At 37.3% G+C, this 26,765-nt stretch overlaps 1 protein-coding gene across 5 annotated transcripts in view; it reads right to left on the reverse strand.

Annotated features, from left to right (window-relative positions):
* ncam1a (neural cell adhesion molecule 1a) overlaps positions 1-26,765 on the reverse strand; it is a 172,117-nt gene that overhangs the window by 16,532 nt on the left and 128,820 nt on the right. For 2 of the 5 annotated variants that reach the window (XM_089016839.1, XM_089016837.1), the window contains exons 3-14: positions 26,517-26,726; positions 26,301-26,444; positions 25,190-25,327; positions 24,984-25,101; positions 22,031-22,191; positions 21,460-21,602; positions 17,738-17,767; positions 14,766-14,916; positions 11,328-11,512; positions 11,148-11,244; positions 9,238-9,405; positions 7,092-7,217 (exon numbers count right to left, since the gene is read on the reverse strand). In XM_089016839.1, coding sequence (XP_088872965.1) covers positions 7,092-7,217; positions 9,238-9,405; positions 11,148-11,244; positions 11,328-11,512; positions 14,766-14,916; positions 17,738-17,767; positions 21,460-21,602; positions 22,031-22,191; positions 24,984-25,101; positions 25,190-25,327; positions 26,301-26,444; positions 26,517-26,726 — 1,671 coding nt within the window. Of the gene's footprint in view, positions 1-5,024; positions 5,073-6,276; positions 6,292-7,091; positions 7,218-9,237; positions 9,406-11,147; positions 11,245-11,327; positions 11,513-14,765; positions 14,917-17,737; positions 17,768-21,459; positions 21,603-22,030; positions 22,192-24,983; positions 25,102-25,189; positions 25,328-26,300; positions 26,445-26,516; positions 26,727-26,765 lie in introns of all 5 variants that reach the window. The other 3 variants (XM_089016840.1, XM_089016838.1, XM_089016841.1) reach the window with 2 other exon arrangements.

Raw genomic sequence — 26,765 nt, forward strand, 5'->3', positions numbered from 1 at the left:
AGCAACAGCTGCCACAAATAGAAGCTGTGTTTTTTTTAAGCAATTGCGACAATCGAGGAGTGGATCTCTGGAAAAAAAACAAACTTCTAAGGTAGTCTTTTGTGGACTATCACGTTGAGGGCATCGTTTGACTTCTCATTAACGTCCACGTCCCCTAAGTAATGACCACCGGGACGCTGGATAATGAGCCTCTGGCTTTTTCGATGAAGACGAATGAACAGGAAGTTCGGCTTCCTTTGTTGTTTGTTGACCACGTACGGGTAGAAGATGCTCATTAATTATGAATATACGGTTACATAAGTGACTCATTTGAAAGATCCTGTGTGGCGAAGCCGACGCCCTCATACCTCCTTGAACGCTAGCCTGTGGTTTTTATTCGACAGACAAGAGAAAATGGAGAAGATTGCGTTTCAAGATGGACATTCCGAGTTTGTCTGATGAGAGCAGTTAGTTATTAAGTGAAGGTTAGAGGAGAAAAAAAAAACAAGATGGCAGGCAGACAGCATTGTTGTCCGTAAGCAATATCGTGATACCTTGGCTTACGAACTTAATTGGTCCCCAGACAGTGTGTAAGGTGAAAAGTGTGTATCCCAAAATTTAATTTCCCATAGGAAACCATTAAAATGAGAATAATCCGTTCCCAGGTCCCCATAAAACATAATTTTCTACTTTCTAAGCCTTAAAACTACACAAAATATACCCTATTTTATGTATAATAAATGTGCTATGGTATTATAATTAAAGAAATAAATGGTACTGTATAATAAAATCGTTTTATTTACCTTTGTGATGGTCGTTGATGGCTTGATGGAATGGATAGCTTTTTGCATAAAGTGTTTCAAGGAGCTCTGGGTTGCACATCTCGGAAGTTGTTATATTGCAACAGCAACAGATGCAAGTAGACACACTAGAAACATCATTAATAGCTGGTTCCCTTGCTTGTCTTTTCATTTCAAATTGAACTGATGGCTAGTGCGGTTTATTTTGTGGGGCCTGATTGATGGGAATTTTAACCTTGCAGTATCAAAGTTGAAACAAGTCCAACTTTCACTGTTTTCTGTTGTATCCCGAAAAATAGTTTGTATGCCAAGGTAAAATGTTCATAAATTTAACGTTTGTAAACCGAAAAGTTCGTAAGCCAAGGGGTTCGTAAACCGAGGTATCACTGTATTGCGGTTAGCTTCTATTATTGTTGTTTTTCCTCAGAGGTTCAAACAGATGGACAAAAGTTGAGAGAAGGGGGAACAAACAAATAAACTCCATGCAGGCAAAGTTTCAGAGTGCTTGAAGCAATGTGTAAATTATACTGAAGGCATTCGTTTTAGGACAGACGTGCGTGAATTGTTTCAGGCACTAACTCCCCAAAATACATAGCGAATAAGATACAGAGGTAATCCTTTGTGAATATAGGTTAACATGACAAAAATGGTACGATGCTAACACTTCTCGTGCTTCATTTCAGACTTTCAAGTCATCTTTGCCCATTGAAATGAATGGTATTGCCGTTAATCGGTTCTAGCCAATTTGAAAAATAATAAAAAAAAATAGTGAAAAAAAACAGTCCATACAGAGGCTATGCTAAGCATTTCCCAACATTTCATTAAAATTAAATGGCACATCACCCCTGAAAAAAGGTGTCTTAAAAACACATCAGATTCCGGTGAAGGGATGGATAAGACATGACAATGATTAGACATGCACACACGGAAGGTCCTGTGAGAATCCAAAGAATGAAAAAGAACAGGAAGTGCTTGAAGAGGGAAAAGGCGATCGACTTGCATGCGGCAGTTAAATCACTCACTGCCCGTCGATGTGCAAAAATATGCCCGCTCCAGTGCCAGGGTTTTTGTCATTGTCACTGAAATTGCAGGACTCACAGAAGATTGAGTTTTATGACTAAATAAATATTATTACAGCGCAAGAAATCTTAGACGCTCTCCATTCATCAGAAAAAAAGTGTTAATTCCTAAATTATATGAGTTTAGAGTTATTTAGTCAAATAAAAAAAAATGCATTAACTCATTCAATGCCAGACGATGTGCAAAAATGTGTTTTTGTCATTCTCACTCAAATTCCAGGACCCATAGAATATTGAGTTTTCGGGCTACATAAACATTCAATACAGCATTAGAAACTTTAGACGGTCGTCTTTCATCACAAAAAAATGTTAATTCCTAAGTTATATGAGTTTTGAGTTATCTGAGCTTGAAATGAGGGCAGATGTACAAAATACAATACAATACATTCATATTGATTTATATAGCGCTTATATAGCACAACAGCTGAAGCTGTAGAAAAGCACTAACATGGACAAAATGCAAATGCTGCCCCCTCGTGGAAGGGAAAAAAAATCTAGAGGTCTGACCAGCGCTTTATCGGCACCCCCAGCAAGAAAACCAAAACCCAAACAAGTTTGGCTTTTCCATTCCTGAATAAATTCGGGAACGACGAGTGAATGAGTTAATGTCAATGATCGTCCAATCAAATTCATCTCAAAATGAAGATATTTAAAAAAAATAAAAAATATTATTATTGGTACATAAAAGGGTTAAATTGCGCTTTTGTCAAGGTTATATTCTCTTTCCCTACCCCCAAAAAAAATTCCATTGTGACAAAAAAAAAAATGATTTCACTCATATGAGAACGCGTATTGGCATTAATTTTTAACGTTAGTTGGCCGAAAGTCATTTCGATTATGAATTGGAGTCGTCATAATGTATTACGTCGGAAATCGCCGCCTAAATAATGGATGTCGCATGACAAACGAATCCTGCAAAAAAAAAAAAAAAAAAAAAACGAGCTCCTTAACAGTCATTCGTCTGCAAATAGTGAGCAAAACTTTACCTTCTGTTGGCGCCGGCGATGTCATCAAAGTCACATGACGCACAATCGCACGATTGGCCGACGGGAGTAAATATGGCGGGAGGGAGGGAAGGGAAGTAAGAGGGGCGTTGGGGGGGGGGTGGGCGGAACATGAGGGAAGGGTACAAAAAAAAGGAAACATTTTTGGAAATGATGAAAATGTGAACGGAAAATAAACAAGAAAACAATGTTGCAGACATGTAATGAACTAAGAAAAGGACCAACAGAAATAGCAACAGATTCTTTTCAACGCAAATAATAAATGACAGTTTATAATGTTACCTAAACGCCCAAAACATTTTATTTTATTTGAATAAAATACAGCTTTTTGGAGGACTCATGCCCTTGATTCATTCCGGCTCCATCTATAGTGGCCACCAGGGGGTAGTGTAATACAGTCACATAAACACAAATGTAATTTCTTTGACACTTTGTTTGATGTTGAGTTGCACTGTCAACTCCAACTGGTGCAAATTCTAACGACGATAATCGTTTGTGACGAACATGAGGTTAGTTTTTTTGTGTTAGATATGAATTCGGAAAACTCATTTCTAGACTACAGTCACAGAGAAAGTCAGCAGTAGTAGGGAAGTGTTATTTTTCTTGACGTAATAGTGTACTTTAGGGCCCCTAAGGACATAATCACCATCCACAACTTGTGAGGCCCCCGTAAGCCACGAATTGCACAAGCAACATTTCTCTTGGCACAAAACTTTGAGCAAAATAATTATTTGTAATCGCCCCCGGAACTGAATATCCTCATAGAAGATGCAAAGCCAATAAAACAAACAAACAAACAAACAAACAAACAAACAAACAAACAAACAAACAAACAAACAAACAAACAAATAAATAAATCTATGTATAAATTAATAAATATATAAATTAAAAATACATGAATACACTTATAAATAAACAAATAAATAAATGAGCGAATAAATAAATAAATAAATAAATAAATAAATAAATACAAACTCAGACCTGAGTAAAATAAATCAATAAATAAGTAATAAATAAATAGATAAATAGCCCAAATAAATAGACGAATGAATGAATGAATGAATGAATAAATAAATAAACGAGCAAGTGAAAACAAAGAAATTAACTTTAAAAAGAAAATAAATACACACACAAATAAATAAACTTACAAATAAATAAATAAATAAATAAATAAATAAATAAATAAATAAATAAATAAGCTCAAAAATAAAATACATAGACACACAAATAAATAAACTTACAAATAAACAAATAAATAAATAAATAAATACATCTATGTATAAATTTATAAATATATAAATTAAAAATACATGAATACACTTATAAATAAACAAATAAATAAACGAGTGAATAAATAAAATAAATAAATAAATAAATAAATACAAACTCAGACCTGAGTAAAATAAATCAATAAGTAATAAATAAATAGATAAATAGCCCAAATAAATAGACGAATGAATGAATGAATGAATGAATGAATGATTGAATAAATAAATAAATAAACGAACAAGTGAAAAAAAAATTAACTTAAAAAAGAAAATAGACACACAAATAAATAAACTTACAAATAAATAATAAATAAATAAATAAATAAATAAATAAATAAATAAATAAATAAATAAATAAACTCAAAAATAAAATAAATAGACACACAAATAAATAAACTTACAAAAAAAATAAATAAATAAATAAATGAGTGAATGAATGAATACATGAATAAAGAAATAACTAACTAAATAAAATAAAAATAAATACATACATGAATGAGTGAATACCCAAATAAATACTCAAAAACCAACCAACCAACAAACAAATAAACACATAAAAATAATACATATGTAAATAAAAAAAACATCATAAATACATAAACAAACGAATAAATAAATAAATAAATTAATTAATTAATTAAACATGACTGAAAACGGGTAACATTTTTTGGGCCCTAGCGGAGTTAAAAACATTATTTTGAGTCCATGACTTTGCATTCCAGATGTTATGATCACCGCAGGCATCTTCAACAACTCGCCACATCAAAAACATCCATGTCAGTGCGGTTAGTCAACCCCGTCGCTAAGCTAGTTCATTTGGGAATACCATCCGGCGCTTGATTTAGCTCACCACACCAACGGCAAATAAGTTAGCGACGGTAATGGCATACTCACTAAGCGCCATACTGGTGGTGACAATAAGGGGCGGAGCCTCTGATGACGCTGGTGGAAGATTTTGAACATGTTGATAGCCTTATCTGTTTGCTGTTCCGCCACAGTCTTTATTTGTTTTATAGCATCTGTTAGCATGCTAGTCTTCAATAGGATCCATGACAATTGATATAGCAGCAATATAATAATAATAATAATAATATTATTATTATATTTACTACTTTATTACTTATTATTAATACATGATATATTTTACGCGTGTGAGCAGCGGCAGCCACACGCGCCAGCGTTCACCCAACCCGGAAGTAACTCAAATAGATAGAAAGCTAGCTAGCTAATAGATACAGTAATAGTAATACATTTCATTTATAAGGGCCTTTTTAAACTCGCAAGGCGCTTATAAATGAAATTTATTATTTTTATAATTATGATTATGATGATGATGATTATTATTATTATTATTATTATTATTTACAGTCACAGGATATTTTTTTTTCTGCGGGTGAGCAGCGGCAGCCACACGCGTTAGCGTTCACTCAACACGGAAGTCATACAAATAGCTAGCTAATAACTACTACATCGTTCCAATTTACATTAGGTATACTAAGACTAATATATGTAAACTTTTTTTGCAAATTGTAAATAACGACGAAATGTTATAACGAACAAAATGTGTGACGCGTTTGCAACTTTCAGCAAGAGTTGCTTTAAACTAGGTCACTTTTGTTATTAATTTGAGACACGATCCACACTTAAAAGTGTAAACATACCAGGAAAAGGGACTAAAAATAAAAAAATGAACTCCTATGAGCGCTAATAAGCAAGAATTATGATTATTATTTTTATAGCATGATTATTATTTTTATAGCATAATCCTTACGGTAGGGAGATTTAAATGCAAAAAATGTCCAGCCTTGAACATTACGACCTCTAAGTACCTCATTGATTTCCTTCTGATCATACACCTTGGTTCCCAGTTGCGTGTACCTCATTTAACGACCTGGCTCGACACTAACGAGATGAATTTGCAATTTACCGGAAAGAGAAAAATGTGAGCGGAAGGTGCATGAAGGGATTTGCTAAAAGGGTGAAGGGGGAATCTACCGCGCCGTTGAACAAACCTTGAAAGAAATGGAACGGAATGCCATCTGGAAAAAAAATACAATAAAATGGACGTGATGTCTCGGAGTCTTAAAATGCGTGTTTGGGGTCGGAAAAGGGGAGGGAAAAAGAAAGCAGACAGCACCGGACTTACGTGTGAAAGAAAGGTCTGAGTTGTCCGATGGAAAACACAAGAGATGGAAACCAAAGATGGACACAAACAAACGAAAAAGAAGAAGAAACAATGAGATGATGAAAAGGAGATGAACGTTCCAAAACGAGGCCCTTTGGGGGAGGGGAACGTGGGAGCCCGCGAGGGGCTTTTTTTAATCGGAATTAGCGCAAAGCGCTGGGAAAAATCTTATAAAGTAAGCAAGGTGTTGAGGTGAAGAGTCTATAGCAGGGGTGTCAAAGTCATTTTTTTAGCCGCGGGCCACATTGTAGTTATGGTTTCCTCTCCAGGGCCGTTATGAATTTGGGGTACCCATTAGAATGTTTAAATCCTTTCAAATATTACATATAGAGCACACAGCAAATTAAAGACTAACTTGTTTTCACATCTGAAGTCAAGAATAATGACTTATTGTGGTTGACATCCAAAAATATGAAATTTTGGCTCAGATTTTAGCAATCATCATGGAATTTAACAAGTTTGATTTGCTTTCGCGGGCCGAAAAAAATGATGTGGCGGGCCGGATTTGGCCCGCGGGCCTTGACTTTGACACCTGTGGTCTATAGGAAGAACAAACGGATGGGGAAGGTGGCGCGAAGGGGGGCTTTGGATTGAAAACAAAAAGTCTAACATTTATTTATGACGTCTTCTCAAGGAGGCTTGGGAAAACTCGATCGACATGTTGAGAAAAGCCGGTGCATGTGTTAGCTTTCGATATTAGCGCCTGATGCGAACAACGTACCAAATAGCCACCGTGAAGACAAATAAAGACATTTCAGGACGGTTACAGTACGTACGGATCGGTCCGGTCTTGAACTTGACGGGTGCGCTGCTCTCGCTTTCGCCTTTGCCATTGACGGCGGACATCTTGACTTCGTAGTTAGTGTCCGGTTTCAGACCCACGATGGTGATCGTGGTCAAATCTGGAGAGGGGAGGAAAAAAATAATCTGTTTTATAATAATAATAATAATAATAATAATAATAATAATAATAATAATAATAATAATACATTTCATCTATAAGTGCCTTTCAAAACTCTCAAGGTGTCTTTACAGTCACAGGATAGGTTTTTCTGTGGGTGAGCAGCGGCAGCCATTCGCGGTAGCGTTCACTCAATCCGGAACTAAAATAGATAGAAAGCTAGCTAGCTAGCTAATAGATAGCTACAGATAGCTATTAGATAGCTAGCAAGATAGCTAATAGATAACCAGCTAGATAACCAGCTCCCCAATTTTGCCTCAAAATGGCACGGAATAAATCCTTTAATCGATTGCAAACACGTATGCTTTCCTCTTCAGAACTATTTGAATTATATTCATAACTGGATGTGTAACAAGAAAGCATATTCTCCGAATCTGAAGCCATTGTTTTGATTCTGAAGCAATGCAAGCCGTCTTGGCGTGACGTCACGAACTGGGGGCGGGACTTTCTGAAAATGCCCAATTCGCAGCTCAATTTTTTGCAGATTTTGGACACTTTAAGTTATTTTTATTGGTGGTTTGCATTTGACTAAAAATATCATACTGCGTGTTTTCGGTATTTTAGATGCGATAAAACGTTTTTCTTTTTTGTTAAAAAACAAAAAAGTGACGTCAGTTGCCCTTTAAGCACTAACTGAGGCTTTAGCGATTTAATTAAAAACGACTGTTAGCCATTTTTTGGGCTATATTGTGGGCAATTTCTGTTGTTTCTGTATTTAGCAATAAATGTTGTGCGTGTGTGCGAGTGTGAAATGCAAAATGCATCCCTCGGAGAGCTCGTATTTATTTATTATTATTATTTTTTTTTTGCTGAGCGCATTGGTTTACATGACAGGTGGCTCCTGGGCCGTGAGATGACAGAAGCCAGCAAGCAAAGCCGCTGACAGATATGCCCCATGCGACAAACGGGACAGGAAGCATCCAGATATGCCAACGTCGTGGCAGGACGGGACGAGGCTATTATCTGGGGCCCGAGCCGACTGTCGTCTCAGCCTCGCTCTCGGCCAGACGTTGGGTTGCGTGCGACGCTGTCATGTTTGGATTAGCTCCCGGCGATAGCTCAAGTGTTATCTGCTCTTCCTTCTGTCACGTCAAAGGACCATCATTTTTTTTTTGTTTACTCGGCCAAAAAAATAAAGTTTTTTTTTTTTTTTATTGGCAGCACAGCCATCAAGTTTCGAGTGACCGACACGGTCACTCGTTTGCGGTGATTCTCAAAATGTGGGGCTCTCTAGTGGCACAAAGACGAATTGCTCACTAATTGTAAAAATAATAAATAAGTAAATAAATCAATACATAATAAAACCATCAAATAATCAAATAAACAAATAAATAAACCAACAAATAAACAACCAAACAAATAAACAAACAAACCAACAAAATAAATAAACAAATAAACAAACAAATAAATGAATACATAAATAACTAAATAAATAAATCAATAAATAAATAAAACAATCAATCACAAAAATAATAATAAACAAACAAAAAATAAATACAAAAACACAAAAATAACAAAATAAACAAACAAACAAACAAATAAATAAATAAATCCGCTGAATGTTGAACAGTGTTGCCAAGCAACCATGCTAACGCCACAGTTTTTCGTCACGCCACAGCCGGCTCACCTAATAATAATAATAATAATAATAATAATAATAATAATAATAATAATAATAATAATAATAATAATAATGATGTACAATAATAATGTACAATAATAATAATAATAATAATAATAATAATAATAATAATAATAATAACGTACAATAATAATAATGTACAATAATAATAATAATAATAATAATAATAATAATAATAATAATAATAATAATAATACATTTTATTTATAGGCGTCTTTCAAAACTCTCAAAGACACTTCACAGTCGCAGGACTTCATTGGAATTGGCCATCATTTTTTTTTTAGGTCCCTCCTTCCCCCTCTCCCGTAATTCATTTCACCTTCTGTGGCTTCGTAGTCCCTTCCGGTCCAGCCATGGCCTTCCAAGTGCCATTCGACCAAATATTTGATGATAGGTACTCCTCCGAAAGAGTCTGGCTCGTCAAACTCTACCACAGCTGAACTGGAGAAAGGCTCAATCCGTTGGATCTCTGGCGATGACGGTACTTCTGTAAAGCCAAAAATAACATCTTTTTAAAACAAGGCAAAACAAATCAGACAGTCGTTTGCAGTGTAAAATTGAAAAGATCGACCTAAAGTGGTTGTAAGTTAGGAAACGACAGGTTAAAAGTACTTAGAATGAGGCATGTGGGCGGTGGTTTACGTGGTAAGCAGGGAGCCATTTATATACATTTGCGACATGGGGGTCGGAGGGGGGTGAATTGCCACTTTTTACAACCATGTAAACGCGGCTTTTAATTTGACCTCCATAGATGTAAAATTGCAGGGTCAACGTCACCCTTTCTATCCATCTCGAAAGTAGCCAATTGCTTGCGGTCATGATAAGCGACCCGCTGGTTTGCGATGCTTCCACCTTGTTTGCGTCTCACCTCACACCGGATCTCAAAAACGGGGGTCGCCTCTTCCGCCTTGGCGACTAACGATGTTAACCACAAAAAAAAAATCCGACTTCACTGCGTGAGACCAAGATCTGCAATGGCTTCCCCGTAGGAAGAATTTTTAAGTAGGTGTTTTGCCATAGCCGGCATCCCAGTGCGATTTCTAGTATCATAGCTTTGTATCACATTTCCATTTTTTTCCCTTCACCGTTTATTAACCTGTCCCTTTGCGGAGTTGCATTTTATCGTGAAAATCTAATCAGCATCGCACTGGGTGTCATCCATCCTCCCAGATTCAATACTGCTTACGTGATGTCAATACCACGAGAAAACCGATACGTCAACGTAATAGAAGACCTGTAGGATGTCATTTTAACTTAACTCAGTGTATTTTAAAAAGTTTACAACAATATATTTGCTTATGCAGCTCGCTATAGACACAGTGTGCTAGCTCTGGCCAGTATGCTCTTATCACTAGTGGCTAGTGATCCTAGTGACTAGACAATCATGTGACTAGTGAATCATAGTTGGTGAAACGCTGACTTTTCCAAAATACAGTAAAGTCTCGTTATATCGATATCGGATATATCGATAGTCCCGGTTATATCGATACTATTTCTATGCACGCACGGAGAAAATTACATGCAAACAGGGTCGGATATATCGAAAGTCCCGGTTATATCGATATTTTTTCGGACTCCCTTGAATATCGATATAACGAGACTTTACTGTAGTTGTATTAAGTTCATGTTTTAAATCAGAATTTTCCAGACTTGGGTTGCCAACTCGAACTGTGATTGGTTAAAGGAACAGTTTGATCGACACATTTGATGAGACAGGGCCTGCAGAACTGATTGTGAAATCGTCCAAGTAGATTTCTGACCCTGGTAACAAATGATGGCTGAAATGTGATTGGTTAAATGCTTAAATACGAAAATACACATCTGGAAGAAGCACAGCAGGGGAAAGCAATGAAAGGAAGCTGAAAGACAATTTGGAATTATTTAACAAAAAATCATGGATAAAATATTATTAACATTAGTCTGTGATTCAGATATTTTATAATAATAATAATAATAATAATAATAATAATAATAATAATAATAATAATAATAATAATAATAATACATTTCATTTCTAAGCACCTTTCAAAACACTCAACGTCACTTTACAGTCACAGGATAAGTTTTTCTGTGGGTGATTTTTAGGCCAGCAGAGAAGGCCTTGCAGGCCCTGACGGCCCATCACTGGACAAAAGCGAACTTGAAGAGTTTGATATCAGCAAGCCAATGTCCAAACCAGAAACTTGCTTGTCAAATAATGACAACAACAACAACAACAAAAACGCAGACCTGCTTGGATGAGGAGAAACTCTTTGGACTCTGTACCCATCTCATTCGTCGCCGTGCAGTTGTAGCTCCCAAAATCGCTCGGAGATTCCGGGGAAACCTGAAAAATATTAAAAATTAATGATAAAAATCCGACTTTGAAGATGTCACCGAACAACAAAAACGTTGATCTAAAGCGTTTACCTCGAGGTAGCTGTTGCTCTGCTTACTGTAGATCTTCACATTGCTGGTGTTGACAGAAGGTACCTGGAGGCCTTCACGGAACCATGTGACAGAAGCCCCCGGGTGAGCTTCCACCTCGCAGCTGATATTGGCCGGGTTTCCCTCCCATGTGTACACCGCCACAACGCCGAGAATTTTGGGAGCGTCTGGAAGAGTTACAAAACGTTGCTACGTGGTTGGATTGGATTGGATTTACCTTTATGAGTCTCCCAGTGGAGAAATTTACATTTCACAGCAGCAAAATTATGAAAAGAGCATGAAAGTAGAAAAACAAAATACAGGAGCTGCTGGAAAGGCAGCCACTCTCGCGGCGCCATCTTGAAGTCAAAAGTATAAAAAAACGGCTAACTTTAGCGGTTAGCGACTAACTTGGAAACTTTCTTTCCAAGTTCTGCGTGATATATAATAATAATAATGATAATAATAATAATAATAATAATAATAATAATAATAATAATAATAACAATAATAATACATTTCATTGATAAGCGTCTTTCAAAACTCTCAAGGTATCTTTACAGTCACAGGATACGTTTTTCTGTGGGTGAACAGCGGCAGCCACACGCGCCAGAGTTCACTCAACCTGGAAGAAACTCAACTACATAGAAAACTAGCTAGCCAGCTATTGGCCAGCGAATAGATAGCCAGATAGCCAACAGCTAGCCAGCAAGACAGCTTACAGTCAGCTAGACAGCTAATAGCTAGCTAGCGAATGGATAGCAAATAAATAGCAAATATAGATAGTAAGATAGCCAACAGCTAGCCAGCCAGACAGCTTACAATCAGCTGTACAGCTAATAGCTAGCTAGCTAATGGATAACAAATCGATAGTGAATATAGATAGCCAGATAGCTAACAGCTAGCCAGACAGACAGTTTACAATCTGCTGGACAGCTAGTAGCTAGCTAGATAGCTAGTGGATAGCAAATAAATAGCGAATATAGATAGCCAACAGCTAGCCAGCATGATGTCGAGCTCAAGTCGAGTAAATAGAATGCTCGCTATCCAGCTAGTAGATAGCTAGCTAGATAGCTCGACACCTAGTTTGCTATATTACCCAATAGAAAGTTAAATAGATGGGCGCTATGGATAAAGAAGCTATTAAGCTCCAATTATTATTTTTTGGTGAAAAATCCACAGGGTGGTTCGAGTTCAGTGAGGTAAATGCCACCACGCTGAGTATTTTATTGCACTTTTTTTTCTCTTTCCATCAAGGCACCCAGCGGTGTTTGTTATGGTTAGCAAGACTGAAAAAAGCCAGATCGGATATATTGGCCAAATGAATGTTTATTCATACTGTTCAATCTGAAAAGCCTGCCATACATTTGAATACAAAGGGTAATATTTAGACAAATTCATCACATCAAGGTGTCCGCTCACGAGTCGTCAGGTGAATTTAAGTTAAAAATAAAAGCTAACAGCCTCGTAGGAAGAAAAAAAAAATGCTTGGTTGATCTCAGTGAGACTTCACGAGCCTTATTGATTTGTCTGCCAACTGGTGCAAACAACTATAGTTGAGGCGGGATGAAAAAATAAATTACAAAAATCTAAAAAGTAGCCTAGATGCTGTCAAACTCGATTTAGCGCTAGCTCATGGTAGCAGATTCCGAATTGATGAGGGATCACGGTGAGAGAATCTTAGCGTCTAAACTCAGTCCAGGATGATATTTGAGGCGTTTGTACCCACACAGATTTCTCATTGACGTTGCCCAAAGATCATTCCTGACAGTCTGCTATTACCCGAGATTGAAATTAATCTCATTTCTGTTTTAACTCTTTCATTGCCAGAACCCACAGAATAGGGCACCTCAAAAAAGAATTGTAACAAGCGCGCGGAAAATCCTACTTGACCATCCACACCCTGCCCACCACCTTTTCCAGCTACCCCACTCTGATTCTGAATATTGAGTTTTAGGACTACATAAACATTCAATTTAGCGTAAGATACCTTAGTCTCTCTTCTTTCATTGAAAATAAAAAAGAGTTAATTCCTAAATTATATGGGTGTGGAGTTACCTGAGCTTGAAATAGGGGCGGATGTACAACATACAATACATATTGATATATATAGCTCATCTTTTTTATTTTCTTAACTCATTCACTACCAGATGATGTGGAAATAGGTGTCCACTCCAGTGCCAGGGGTTTTTGTCATTTTCACTCAAATTGCAGGACCCACACAATGTTGACTTTTAGGATAAGATAAATATTCAATACAGCGTTAGAAACCTCAGATGCTCTTCTTTCATCAGAAAAAGAGAGTTAATTCCTAAATTATATGGGTCTGGAGTTACATGAGCTTGAAATGGGGGCAGCTGTCCAAAATACAATGCAAAACATATTGGTTTATACAGCTGAAGCTGTAACAAAGCACTAACATGGACAAATGGGAAATGATGCCCCCTTGTGGAAAACAAAAAAACATTGTCAGAGGCCATGGTCAGTGTTATATCCGCACCCAAGCATGAAAAAAAAACCAAACTCAGATAAATTCGGGAATGGCGTTCTCTGTGAAATTTTCAATTCCCGAATACATTTGTGAATTGCAGTGAACGAGTAAAGAAATACTGTCATTAAACAGTTCGAATTTTTCCTATGGACGTATGGAATCATGATAACCTTGTCAAATCGCAATATTGTGCGCCATCTTGTGCATTTTCCGGGCGCTACATTGGAGTCCAGACACCTCAAAAGGAGACAGAAGGACTTCTTTAATCGATTGCAAACATTTATGCTTTCCTCTTCAGAACTATTTCAATCATATTCATAACTGGATGAGTAAGAAGAAAGCATCTTCTCCCAATCTGAAGCCATTGTTTTGATTCCAGAGCAAGGCGAAGACGTCCTTGCGTGACGTCACAAACAAGGGGGCGGGACCTTCTGAAATTCGCCATTTCCGGGGTCATTTTGAAGTAGTTTTGGAACACTTTAAGTCATTTTTATTGGTGTTTTGCATTTGACTAAAAATATCAGCCTGCGTGTTTTGGGTATTTTAGATGCTATAAAACGTTAGGAAACAAAAAAAAAAATGGTGTCGGTTGTCCTTCAAAAATATTTCATCTATGGTGAGGATCAAGAGTGCTACACAGCCATCGAAGAATCCTTCAACACTTGGGAAATCGGTGAAAAAGAAGCGGGTATCGATTTCATCTTTGAGCCTCGGCTATATTTCACGCTCGTGTTATTTGAAATCAATTGGATTGTCGCACCTCCCCCGGGATAATAATCCATGAATGTTTCACCAAGGTTGTTCGGACGAGTGTGACTGGTGAATTGATGGAAACGGAATCTGAAAGCTGATCGAAACTTTGAAATCGGAGGAACTAGCTACGAGCTCAACAAAGGTTTGCGACTGGTAGCTGAAATTAGTCCAGAACCAGAATCTCGGGTGGTACTTACAACGAACTTCCAGGTACACAGGCTGGTTATCCTGACCGATGGAGTTACTAGCGGTGCACAGGTACTGTCCGGCGTATGTGAAGTCGACATTTTTCAAGAGTAGTGACGACACCCGGGCGTGGCTTCGGACTACGATGTTTCTGTCGTGGCTCTGCGAATGAGAAGATTTAAAAAAAAAAATGGCGTTAAGACAACACTGCGGATAGATTGTGTTGACATGGGAAAAAACTGGGGAGGAAGAACAATTTCCCTGGAAAGAAAGAAGTTAAAGGTGGTATTTGTTAGAAAGACTCCGATTGAAAATGCAATGCGGTGAACATGAATTTTTAATATCTATTTTTTTGTGTCTGTGAAATTGTTAGTCTGTGGGCTTCTTTCTGGTGGATGATGGTTGACGCATGGTGTTATAAATGCATGGATTAAAATCTTTAACTCATTCACTGCCATTCCTGAATTTATTCAGGAATTGAAAAGCATGATGTGGAGCATCATTCCCGAATTTGTTCGTGTTTTTTTTTTTTTTTTTTTCGAGCTTGGGTGCCGATAAAGCACTAGTCAGACCTCTGGCAATGTTTTTCCCTCCCACGAGGGGGCAGCATTTTCCTTTTATTTCTATGTTAGCACTTTGTTCCAGCTTCAGCTATAGTTAAAACACTATATAAATCAATATTTACTGTATTTTGTACATCCGCCCCCATTTCAAACTCAGATAACTCCAGACCTATATAATTTAGGAATTAACTATTTTTTTCTTCTGATTTAAGAAGATAGTCTAAGGTTTCTTACTTTGAACTGAATGTGTATGTAGTCCTAAAACTCAATTATTCTGTGTGTCTTGCAATTTGAGTGAAAATGACAAAAACCCTGGCACTGGAGTGGACACATTTTTTTTTGCACATCGTCTGGCAGTGAATGAGTTAATTTGATGAAAAACGGAATCCTCCCTAACCTTTTTATTTGCAAAATTTGATGAGATAGAAATTGTCTGAAATGGTTTTGGTATCGTAGTTGGTGATAGGAGGTTGCTTTACACTGGAAACTACGAGTAATTATTTTAGTATTTAATATCAATGGATCTGACAAACATCAACAAAAAACAAACGTGACAAACAATCATATAGTGCAACCAAACATTCAGCGTGACAAGGTATTATTAAAATAATTTATTTGCAATGATGGAAAAATAAAATTCTGACTTCGAGTCGTTAGCTGCCAAGCTAGCTAGCTGGCTAGCATTTTTTAATTGTTGATAGCAACACAATATATTATACTGTATACTATCCAATGGAGGTGTAACATTATCATTTTAATTATTATGTATAGATTATTCGACCTCAGCCATTTTGAGTCCTTGGTAGCTCGCTAAGCTATTAGCTACTTACCATGAACTGCTAATTGGACTCAAGCATTTTTTTCCCTCCACTTCTCAAATTTAGCAAAGGCTCGATTATAAATAACAAACCCCAACTGACTATCATGTGGTTTTTAATTTTCACTTTTAAAAAGGTGTGAATGAAAGCTTCCGGCGTCAAAGATGGCGCCAGGCAGGTTGTGTCGATTAGCCCCTGGTCGCCTTGAACTGTCATCTCACCCCCTTTAAACACATTCCCCACTCGCTTGTCGAGGCTGTCCGAGACTTTCTGGCAGCCTTTGATTAATGATCCGGCCGCGGTGAAGCGCTATCAGCCTCTCTCGCTAAAGATCAGGCAAGATCAATGCCAAAAACCGTCGATGAGAGCGCGTGAATCAATGTGTGATTTTCTATGGTGCTAAAGCTAACGATCCGACAGGTTTACAGTTCTTCTAATTACAATGGCCGTTTTTCGGGAAGTACCAACTGATTGAAAACGTCAGGGTTTAAAACCGAAATTAAAACGTGCGCTCTACTCTGTCGAGATAAGAACACAGCGAGACACAGTTGCAGACTGTAAAGGTCAAGATCATTTCAGGATCTCTATCATCCATCTACTGGAAAAGGGCAAACTTTGATAAGGCGAAAAGTGTGGATCCCCAAAAAATAATTTCCCATAGGAAACCATTAAAATGATAATAATCCGTTCCCAGGTCCCCATAAAACATAATTTTCTACTTTTTAATTGTCAAAGCCAAACTACATAGAGTCGGTGGCTGTTCAATTTGACTTCACATATAAGGTGCACCGGCGTATAAGGCGCAGGGTCATCTTTTCAAGAAAATCAAGGCTTTTCGGTGCGCCTTATACACCGATTTTTTTTAAACCGAGCAATGGAAGAACCAATTGCATTTTGGCCCAGAACTGGGTAGTCATTCCGGTCCGGTGACAATGACCTCATCCATCCACGTGGAAGGCTCTCCATCAAAAAAAAAAAAATCTAAAACCCGATGATCCAAACTCTAAATACAGTAAAGTCTCGTTATATCGATATCGGATATATCGATAGTCCCGGTTATATCGATACTATTTCTATGCACGCACGGAGAAAATTACATGCAAACAGGGTCGGATATATGGGTAGTCCCGGTTATATCGATATTTTTTCGGACTCCCTTGAATATCGATATAACGAGACTTTACTGTAATGAAATTTTTAGACTTGGTGAAGCAGCATGCGGATCTCATTCAAGGTTGTTTTTGAACACTCTGTCCCAATGAACTGAAGATAATTGTCATGCCCACAAGGCTTCTCCCACCAACCCCTCAATTAGCCAACCAGACCGTTGCAAGAAACACTAAAATCTTTTCAGAAATGACCCCCGACCCCCTAAAAAAATGAAAAGGTCTACTTTCAACAATGAACTCAACAGATGGCATTCAACATTGGCACGCAACTAATGTGAACACAGTTAGTGGTCGTCTATCAGCACGCACGCTTGAAGTGGGTTGGGTGGAAACACTCGGTGGTGGAAGGGGGTCGGGCGGGGAGTGGTCTAGTGTGTTAAATCTGAGGCCAGTGCAACTATGGCTATGACTTTTTTTTTTTAAGTCCCCATACCTCATATTGGTCGGGTCGCGTCCACGAAGCCTGGAGAGGACAAATACACATCAACAACAACACTGCGGGGCTTATGTAAGAGTCACATGATGGGGGACGGTGGGTGGACACACAGAAGAATAATTTGGAGGAACAAAGGGTAGCGTTTCACTGCATTTTTGAGTACTTTTTAATTAACAAAGAAAAAAAAAAGATATTTGGATGAATTTTTTTGGGGGGAGGAGCCAAAAAAAGGAGTCATGATTGAAACGACTCACATATGGACTCACTCAATTTCTGATTATTATTATTATTATTATTATTATGCTTGCAATTATTATTATCATTATTATACAAGACATGATATTACTAAAATTATATATTATTATTATTATTATATATTATTATTATTATTATTATTATTATATTATTATTATTATATTAAATATTATTATTATTATTATTATTATTATTATTATTATTATTATTATAGTATTTATATTATATTAAATATTATTCTCATTATTAGTATTATTATTCATTATTATTATTACCATAGTATTTATATTATATTAAATATTATTACTATTAGTATTATTATTCATTAACATTATCATTATCAGTATTATTATTATTATTATTATTAGTATTATATTAGGTTTAATATTATCATGATTCATATTAATATTAATATTTTTAATATTACTAGTATTGTTATTATTAGTAACAAAATAATAATAATAATAATAATAATAATACATTCCATTTACAAGCGTCTTTCAAAACTCTCAAGGACACTTTACAGTCACAGGATATTTTTTCTGCGGGTGTGCAGCGGCAGCCACACGCACCAGCGTTCACGCAACCCGGAAGTAACATAAAGTTAAAAAAAAAAAGAAACAAATAATATGACAGTTTTTGACAAAATTATTATTGTTATTATTGTCATTATTATTATTATTATTATATTATTATGTTTGTATGTATTATTGTATTGTATGTATATGTATTATTATCATGATTATTATTATTATTATTATTATTATTATTATTATTACTATCGTTATTATCAGCATTATTACATTATTATAACTATTGTTATTATCATTACATTCTTCTTCTTCTTCTACTTATTATTAGTATTGTTTTTTTATGGCTCAAATATTGGTGGTTAGTATCAGCAGAGTCTCGCAGTACCCGATAACTTAAAACTATATGGAATTTGTATTCAAACATCTCTCTTCAGTATTTTTCCATAATTTATTGTGATATAAAAAAACACGCAAAAATATAAATAAATTAAATTCAAAAAAGCAAGCTGTGCTGAAAACGCTGACCCTTTTCCACACTAATTATACTGTAGCCTACTCTTACATCCAAAATGTGTGTCTGCAGGGAATAAGTGCCGCTTAGATTATTTCCTGACTGACGACCCCCCCCCCCCTGCCATTTTACCCCCCGTCGACTTCCTGCGTCACTGCAGATTGCCACGATAATTTAGAGTTGGCTGCGTGCAGAGGGAACAAAAAAATTGCACCTGTCGAGTGTCAGTCTAAAACACTGAAAGAAATTCCACATGATGACATTTTACATGCAAGACTGACCAACCGTCTTTCTGACCCCCCATCCTCGTCACTGGAGATTTAATTACTACATGCGCTCTTCAGATGAGATGTGGATCAAGTTCCAACCTTTTCTTGTTATTTAACAAGAAGCCATAACGGTATGAGAAAACGGTTCTATTTTGGCAATGCAGGTCTATAAATATTTTAAAATATTTTTTTTATTTACTTATTTAACTTCATTTTTGCAACATTTTGATTTTTTTTTCTCCATTTTTTTTGGGTGGAGGCAGCAGGTGATTTTTATGATACCTTGGCTTACAAACTTAATTGGTTCCCAGATAGAGTGTGTAAAGCGAAAAGTGTGTATCCCAAAAATTACTTTCCCATAGGAAACCATTAAAATGAGAAAAATCCGTTCCCAGGTCCCATAAAAGCATAGTTTTCTACTTTCTAAGACTTAAAACAACATAACATATACTTTATTTTATGTATAATAAATGTGCTATGGTGTTTTAATTAAAGAAATAAACTGTACAGTATAATAAAGTCATTTTATTTCCTTTGGATGGTCGTTGATGTCTTGATGGAATGGAGTGGCCGGTTTCCTCAGCATTAAACACTTGATGAGGAACGTAACCTTCTTCTTTCACCATCTTGAGGAATGATCCCTTGGAGGTGCTTTCTCTGCGATAATTTTATCTAGTTCCTCATCAATTGTGTTCTGTTTAGCTTGGTTGATAGCTTTTTGCATCAAGTGTACAGATGGCTTGTGCGGGTTGTTTGTGGAGCCTGATTGATGGGATATTTTAACCTTGCAGTCAACACTCCACCTTTGATCTATCAAAGTTGAAACTCTCTCCCCTCACTGCTGCGTTCTTGACCAATCACGTGGCTTTTAACGACGACTGGGGGCGGGGAATAGAGGAGCAAAACAAGCCGGCTGCCATTTTCTTTTCGGAGAACGGGCTTGTTCGCGAACGACACATCACTCATTGTGTGTATCCCGAAAAATAGTTTGTACGTCAAGGGGTTCATAAACCGAGGTATCACTGTACTTGAGTTGGCATGCACTCATCCAAATTTAGATTTTTTTTTTAGTCACATAACGCTCCAATTTTCGCACTGTATTCTTACCACTGGACTCCATATTTTAATCCTCATCAATGGCTGTTTTTTTTCTCCCCCATCCCAATGTCAATCCCTTCAAAAGTTATCTTCTAAAAGGAGCGATTAAAAAGCAGTAAAGTCTTACTTGTACTCTTTATGAGGTTAAACTGCTCGGAAATGATAGCGGAAGAGCAGAATTTCATTAAGCAAATGACGCAAGTGGAAGCGGTTCCGCTTTTAATCGGGCAATACGCCGTTTAACATCGCTCACCGCAATGCTAATAGCTTAGCTAGCTACCATAATTAATGTGTGGTCTGACTATCATTTAAGGACGAGAAGATGGATGTTTTGATTTAATCTCTGTATAGAATTGTTGCATCACCTTAGAAGTCACTATGACACTAACAAAGAAATACATTGTTGATGCTAGCACTTTGGCTAGTTAGCTTGTTGCGCTAATGGTTAACTCCGCTAATGTTCGCAGACTCGTTTGCGCTATAGAAGCAGATAACAGTTTAATTATATAATCATTCGTTGCTACTTTTTACCAGAGGATGAAGAACTACAACATCACTCTCCTCCGACGATGACGTTAGCATTTAACTCATTCACTGCCATTCACGAATTTATTCGGGAATTTAAAATATGACATAGAGCGCCATTCCCGTATTAGTTCGGTTTTGGTGGGGGCGATAAAGCGCTGGTCAGACCTCTGCCGATAATTTCTCCTTCCACGAGGGGGCAGCATTTGCCTTTTGTCCATGTTCGTTAAATCAATATGTATGTATTGTATTTTGTACAGCTGCCCCCATTTCAAACTCAGATAACTCCAGACCCCTATAATTTAGGAATTAACTATTTTTTTGATGAAACAAGAGAGTATAAGGTTTCTTATGGCGCATTGAATGTTAATGTAGTCCTAAACCTCAATATTCTGTGGTTCCTGGAATTTGAGTGACAATGACAAAAACCCTGGCACTGGGAGTGAACACATTGTTGCACCTGTCTGGCAGTGAATGAGTTAATATGAGTGAGGTGTTACGGTAATGTTTCATATTACACATCCTTACCTGTTCCCCTTCTGTGAACATCCTGTTTTGGAAGCTCCACGAAATGGAGGGCGTCGGGTCGCCAGAAGCCTCGCAGGTCAGCGTGACTTCATCGTCAAACTCTGTCGCCGTTTGGTTGTTCAGGTAGGTAATCTTAGCTTGCACTAGGTGGAAAAATAATCAAAAATTAATCCATCAATCATTCTTTTTCAGTCTTTTTTTTGTAACTCATTTTCATTGATAATCAGCCTGGTGCTCTTTATAGACATATTCAAAATGGCCGCCATTCAATTTTCATTGATAATCAGCCTGGTGCTCTGACAGACATATTCAAAATGGCCGCCATTCAATTTTCATTGATAATCAGCCTGGTGCTCTTATTGACATATTCAAAATGGCCGCCATTCAATTTTCATTGATAATCAGCATGGTGCTCTTATAGACATATTCAAAATGGCCGCCATTCAATTTTCATTGATAATCAGCCTGGTGCTCTTATAGACATATCCAAAATGGCCGCTATTAAATTTAATACATATCCCTTTTTATCACTGGTGCATAAAAGTCTTTTTCTTTTTTTTTTTTTTCTTACCAAACACATTGAGACTGACTTCCTGGCTCATCTCGCCTGCCTTGTTCCTGGCGATGCAGGTGTAATCTCCTTCATCCACTTTGATGACATCTTTTATCACCAGCTCGGAGCCGTCCTCGTTCAGACTGTACTTATCGCCTGTCTCTAGGATGACGTTGTTGCTGCCGATCGGGAAGGGTTTCGGGTGGGGGGTAGAAAATAAGATATGAATATGAAAGGCAAACCAGACAATCTGTCACCAGGGAACATGGAGAATGGATTTCTTGGCGTCGGCGAAAATTCAATTTTTTGGAAGGTTGATTTTGGGGGAAGAAAACAGCAAGACTGCTTGCGCGTTACTGGTTTTATACGTAATTCATTAAAAAAAAAACACTTTTTTTTTCCCAGTTAACTGATTCATTGCCATTCTTGAATTTATTCAGGAATTGAAAATATGACAGAGCGCCATTCTCGAATTTGTTTGGGTTTTCATGCTTGGGTGCCGATAAAGCGCTGGCCATTCCTCTTTTCCACGTGGGGCCAACATTTCCCTTTTGTCCATGTTAGCGCTTTGTTCCATTTTCAGCTGTAAATAAAACACTATATAAACCAACATGGATGTATTGCATTGTATTTTGTAGAGCTGCCCTCATTTCAAGCTCTTATACCTCGAGACCCAAATAACCTAGGAATTAACCCTTTTTATGATGAAAGAAGAGAGTCTAAGGTTTCTAACGCTGTATTGAATGTTTATGTGGTCCTAAAACTCAAAATTCTGTGAGTCCTGGAGTCTTATCCACTTAAGTGCTAAGTAGGATGCTAGTAGTGTCAGGCGTACATGTTCAAACTTTCGCTAAAGCTAGAAGAAGAAATATTTCCCAGCGTCCATGGACAAAAATTACAAATTGCTTCATCGTCTTAGAAAGCACAAAGAAACAAACAGATACAGTATGGACACACGACTTCCTTTTAAAGTGGGAATTTTGTTGGGAGCTAGTGGCTAATCGCTAATGACTAATCGCTAATGGCTAATCGCTAATGGATAATCGCTAATGGCTAATCGCTAATGGCTAATCGCTAACGGCTAATCGGTATTGGCTAACAGCTAAATCAAATATTATCAAAAGTAATTTTTGTTGTTGTTTTTATGTTGTATGTTTATGTATTTATATTTTATGTTTGTTTTCTTCTTTCAGAAATGACTGGAGTTCTAGATAGGGCGACTGTATACGCATTGTATAGCATACATAGCAGTTAGCGTTAGCTGAAGCCTTTGTAGAAGTGCGCTCGTAGCTCTTGTCTTATTGCTAAACTGTCGTGACTGCTTTAATTATTCTAAAATATTCCCCCACTCGCCCGAGGCACCTCTGCTAGCTCGCGACGCCAAACAAACCACCTGTTGATATCGACGAAGCGTCTGTGTTGCTTATAACAAAACATGATTAGCGACGCGACGACTTCACACCGCGAATCGTCGTTGCACTTTGGGCAACGCCATCGCAAGACACCAGAAGGCTCGCTCGAATGTGTTTACCTACGTCTACTAAAAAAAAAATGTTTGGCTGCCTTCATGACAGCCTTGCCAACAGCCTTCAGAAAGAAAAAAATATCTCAGCCCTCAGTTTTCCGCTCACGTACATCACCTTCCCAACTCAACCTCTCCTGTGGCCGAGGCATCTTCATCATCTTCATCATCATCATCCCCGACACATCGGGTGGAAAACAGGGTGAGCGAGAGCACATCCATCAACTCGCGCCCCCGACAAAAAAATAAATAAAAAAAATGACAAGCCTTATTTTGCAGTGAACTGTGTTGTCAGACTATTTCTTCAAATAGTCGAGTGAAGACTAAGACTAAAAAAATAAAATAAAAATACCTTTCACAAATACATGACGCCCGATTTTTAGATTTTATCCCTACGCACCCTGCACACCACATTTTCCAGTTTTTTTCATATCAAAGCTTGACAAACATATAATGGTGCAGTAACACAAGGTGACTAACACTGGTCAACATTTTTTTAATTATATATTTTTTTCAGTCATAGCTGCCAATAAACTTTTTAACTCATTCACTGCCAGACGTGCAAAAATTGTCCACTCCAGTGCCAGGGTTATTGTCATTGTAACTTGAATTCCAGGACCCATAGAATATTGAGTTTTAGGACTACATAACCATTCAATAGAGCGTTACAAACCTGAGACAAAGGCTTGTATAAGGCACCATCGCCATCCGCAACGAGGCTATCTGTTAGCTATCTATCCAGCTAGCTAGCTATCTATTAGCTATCTGGTTGGTTAGCTGAGTATCAATTAGCTATCTATTAGGTAGCTGGCTATCTGTTGGCTGTCTAATAGCTAGCTTGCTAGCTTTTTATTTATTTGTGTTATTCCGGGTTGAGTGAAATCTGGCGCGTGTGGCTGCCGCTGCTCAGCAACAGAAAAACGTATCCTGTGACTGTAAAGTGACCTTGAGGGTTTTGAAAGGCGCGTACAAATGAAATGTATTATTATTGTTATTATTATTATTATTTTTATTATTATTATTATTATTATTAGACTATCTTTTCATCAGAAAAATAGTTAATTCCTAAGTGCTGTCTGGAGTTATCTTAGCATGAAATGGGGGCGGCTGTACAAAATACAATGCATACATATTGGTTTAACAACAGTTGAAGCTGTAACATTAGATAAAAATAGTTAATTCCTAAATTATATGGGCCTTGAGTTATATGAGCTTGAAATGAGGGCGGCTGTACAAAATACAATGCAATCCATACATATTGGTTTAGCAAGAAATGAAGCTGGAACAAAGCGCTTACATGGAAAAAATGGAAATGCTCCCCACTTGTGGAAGGGGAAAAAAAAACAGGGACTGAGGTCTGACCAGTGCTTTATCGTCACCCAAGTAAGAAAAAACTAAACCCGAATAAATTTGTGAATGGCAGTGAATGTGCTTTAAGGTCATACATACTAGGCCCATGTGACGGTGGGTTCGGGGAAACCATCTGCATCGCACGCCAGAAGGATGGAACCGCCCATGTCGGCCGTAGCGTTGACCTCGGACTGCCTGGCGCGGATGGTGGGAAGGACTAAAAAGACCCCGACAAACAGAAAAGAATTCATCAACCGCAGGAGTTGGGATCCCTGAGGTGTGATCGTCGGTCGTAACAGTCTCACCGTTAACGACGACATTGATCATTTTGAAGTTGATCTCGCCGGTCTCCATGACGCGCGCCTCGCAGTTGTAGGAACCCTCGTCCGTCTTCTTGATGCCGCGAATCAGCAGGTGGCCGTTATCCATCACGTTGTAGCGCACTGAAGCAGCAAGAAAGAACACAAGGCCGTTGTTAAAAATATGTTGTTATTATTATGAGTATTTTTTATTTGAAAAATATATATTGAATTTAAAAAAATCTATAATAATATATTTTTTATTATTATGGAAAATATAATACATAAAAAATATATAGAATATATATATTTTTTTGAGATTGAAAAAAACATTTTTTATTCAAAAAGATATTTTATTATTTTTATGTCTTATTTAAAAGATTACAGATATTTTTGTTAAAAATATATGTTATTAATATGTGTATTTTCTTTATAAAAAAAATATATAAATTGAGAAAAAAAATACAAAAAAATAATATATCTATCTTTTTAATTTAAAAACATATTATAATACATATAAAATATATAGAATATATTAATGTTTTTTGAGATTGAAAAAAATAAAAACACACAAAAAAAAATTAAATTTATTATTATAATTTATTATTATTACACAGACATATTGGTTTATATAGCGCTTTAAAAACAGCTGACGCTGTAACAAAGTGATAACATGGACAAAAGGTATCATAATATTGACCCCTTGTGGAAGGGAAAAAAAACATTACTAGAGGTCTGACCAGCGCTTTATCGGCACCCAAGCATGAAAAACCAAAACCCAAAGAAATTCGGCAACGGCGCTCCCCGTCACGCTTTTCAATTCCTAACGATGAAAAGGTTTCTTCAGCCGTCATCTGTACTTCTTTGATTTCATTTTTATATCGAGCCAAAGCTACCAGCAAACATTTTCAGTTCGCTGATGAAGCCTCTTGGATAAGAAACGAAACGTCGGGCACCTTCAAAGAAGTACAGATGACGGCTGAAGCAACCTTTTCATCGATGGACCACTCCTGTACGACTGAGAGCTTACACAGACGTTCCAATTCCTAAATAAATTCGGGAATGGCAGTGAATGAGTTAATCATATTCCGAGCAATTTTCATTGGGATCATCTTACCGTCTTTGTTAGGTTGGATCCTAACACCTTTATGCTTCCAAAGGATAAAAGGAACCGGCGAGCCGACCACATCGCAGATAATATCGGCATTGTCGCCCTCGTTGAATTCTTGCGGACTGGGAACGTTCTTAAAGGTGATCTTCTCTGAAAAGGAAACATACAAAATGTCAAAAAAGGATCACATTAGCCTAAAATCGGAAGTACACTCGCACTTACGAAAGATCTTGACTTGCACCGTAGCTTGAGCCTCTTTGTCGCCGCTTTTCGCCACGCACTTGTAGATACCGGCGTCGTCCACGTCGGCGTGGTAGATGGTCAGGGTGGAGGTGGTTTCGTCGTTGCGGTTCACTTGGACGTTGGGGTTGTTTGGCAAGATCTTTTCGCCGTTGGGTGCGAACCAATCGATGTCTTTGGCCTCTCCTACCACTGAATAAAAATCAGAATCAGAATGATGTTTATTGGCCA

This window comes from Hippocampus bargibanti, linkage group LG16, assembly GCF_051943395.1.
Source record: "Hippocampus bargibanti isolate YZ-2025 linkage group LG16, ASM5194339v1, whole genome shotgun sequence".
NCBI classification, from domain to species: domain Eukaryota; kingdom Metazoa; phylum Chordata; class Actinopteri; order Syngnathiformes; family Syngnathidae; genus Hippocampus; species Hippocampus bargibanti.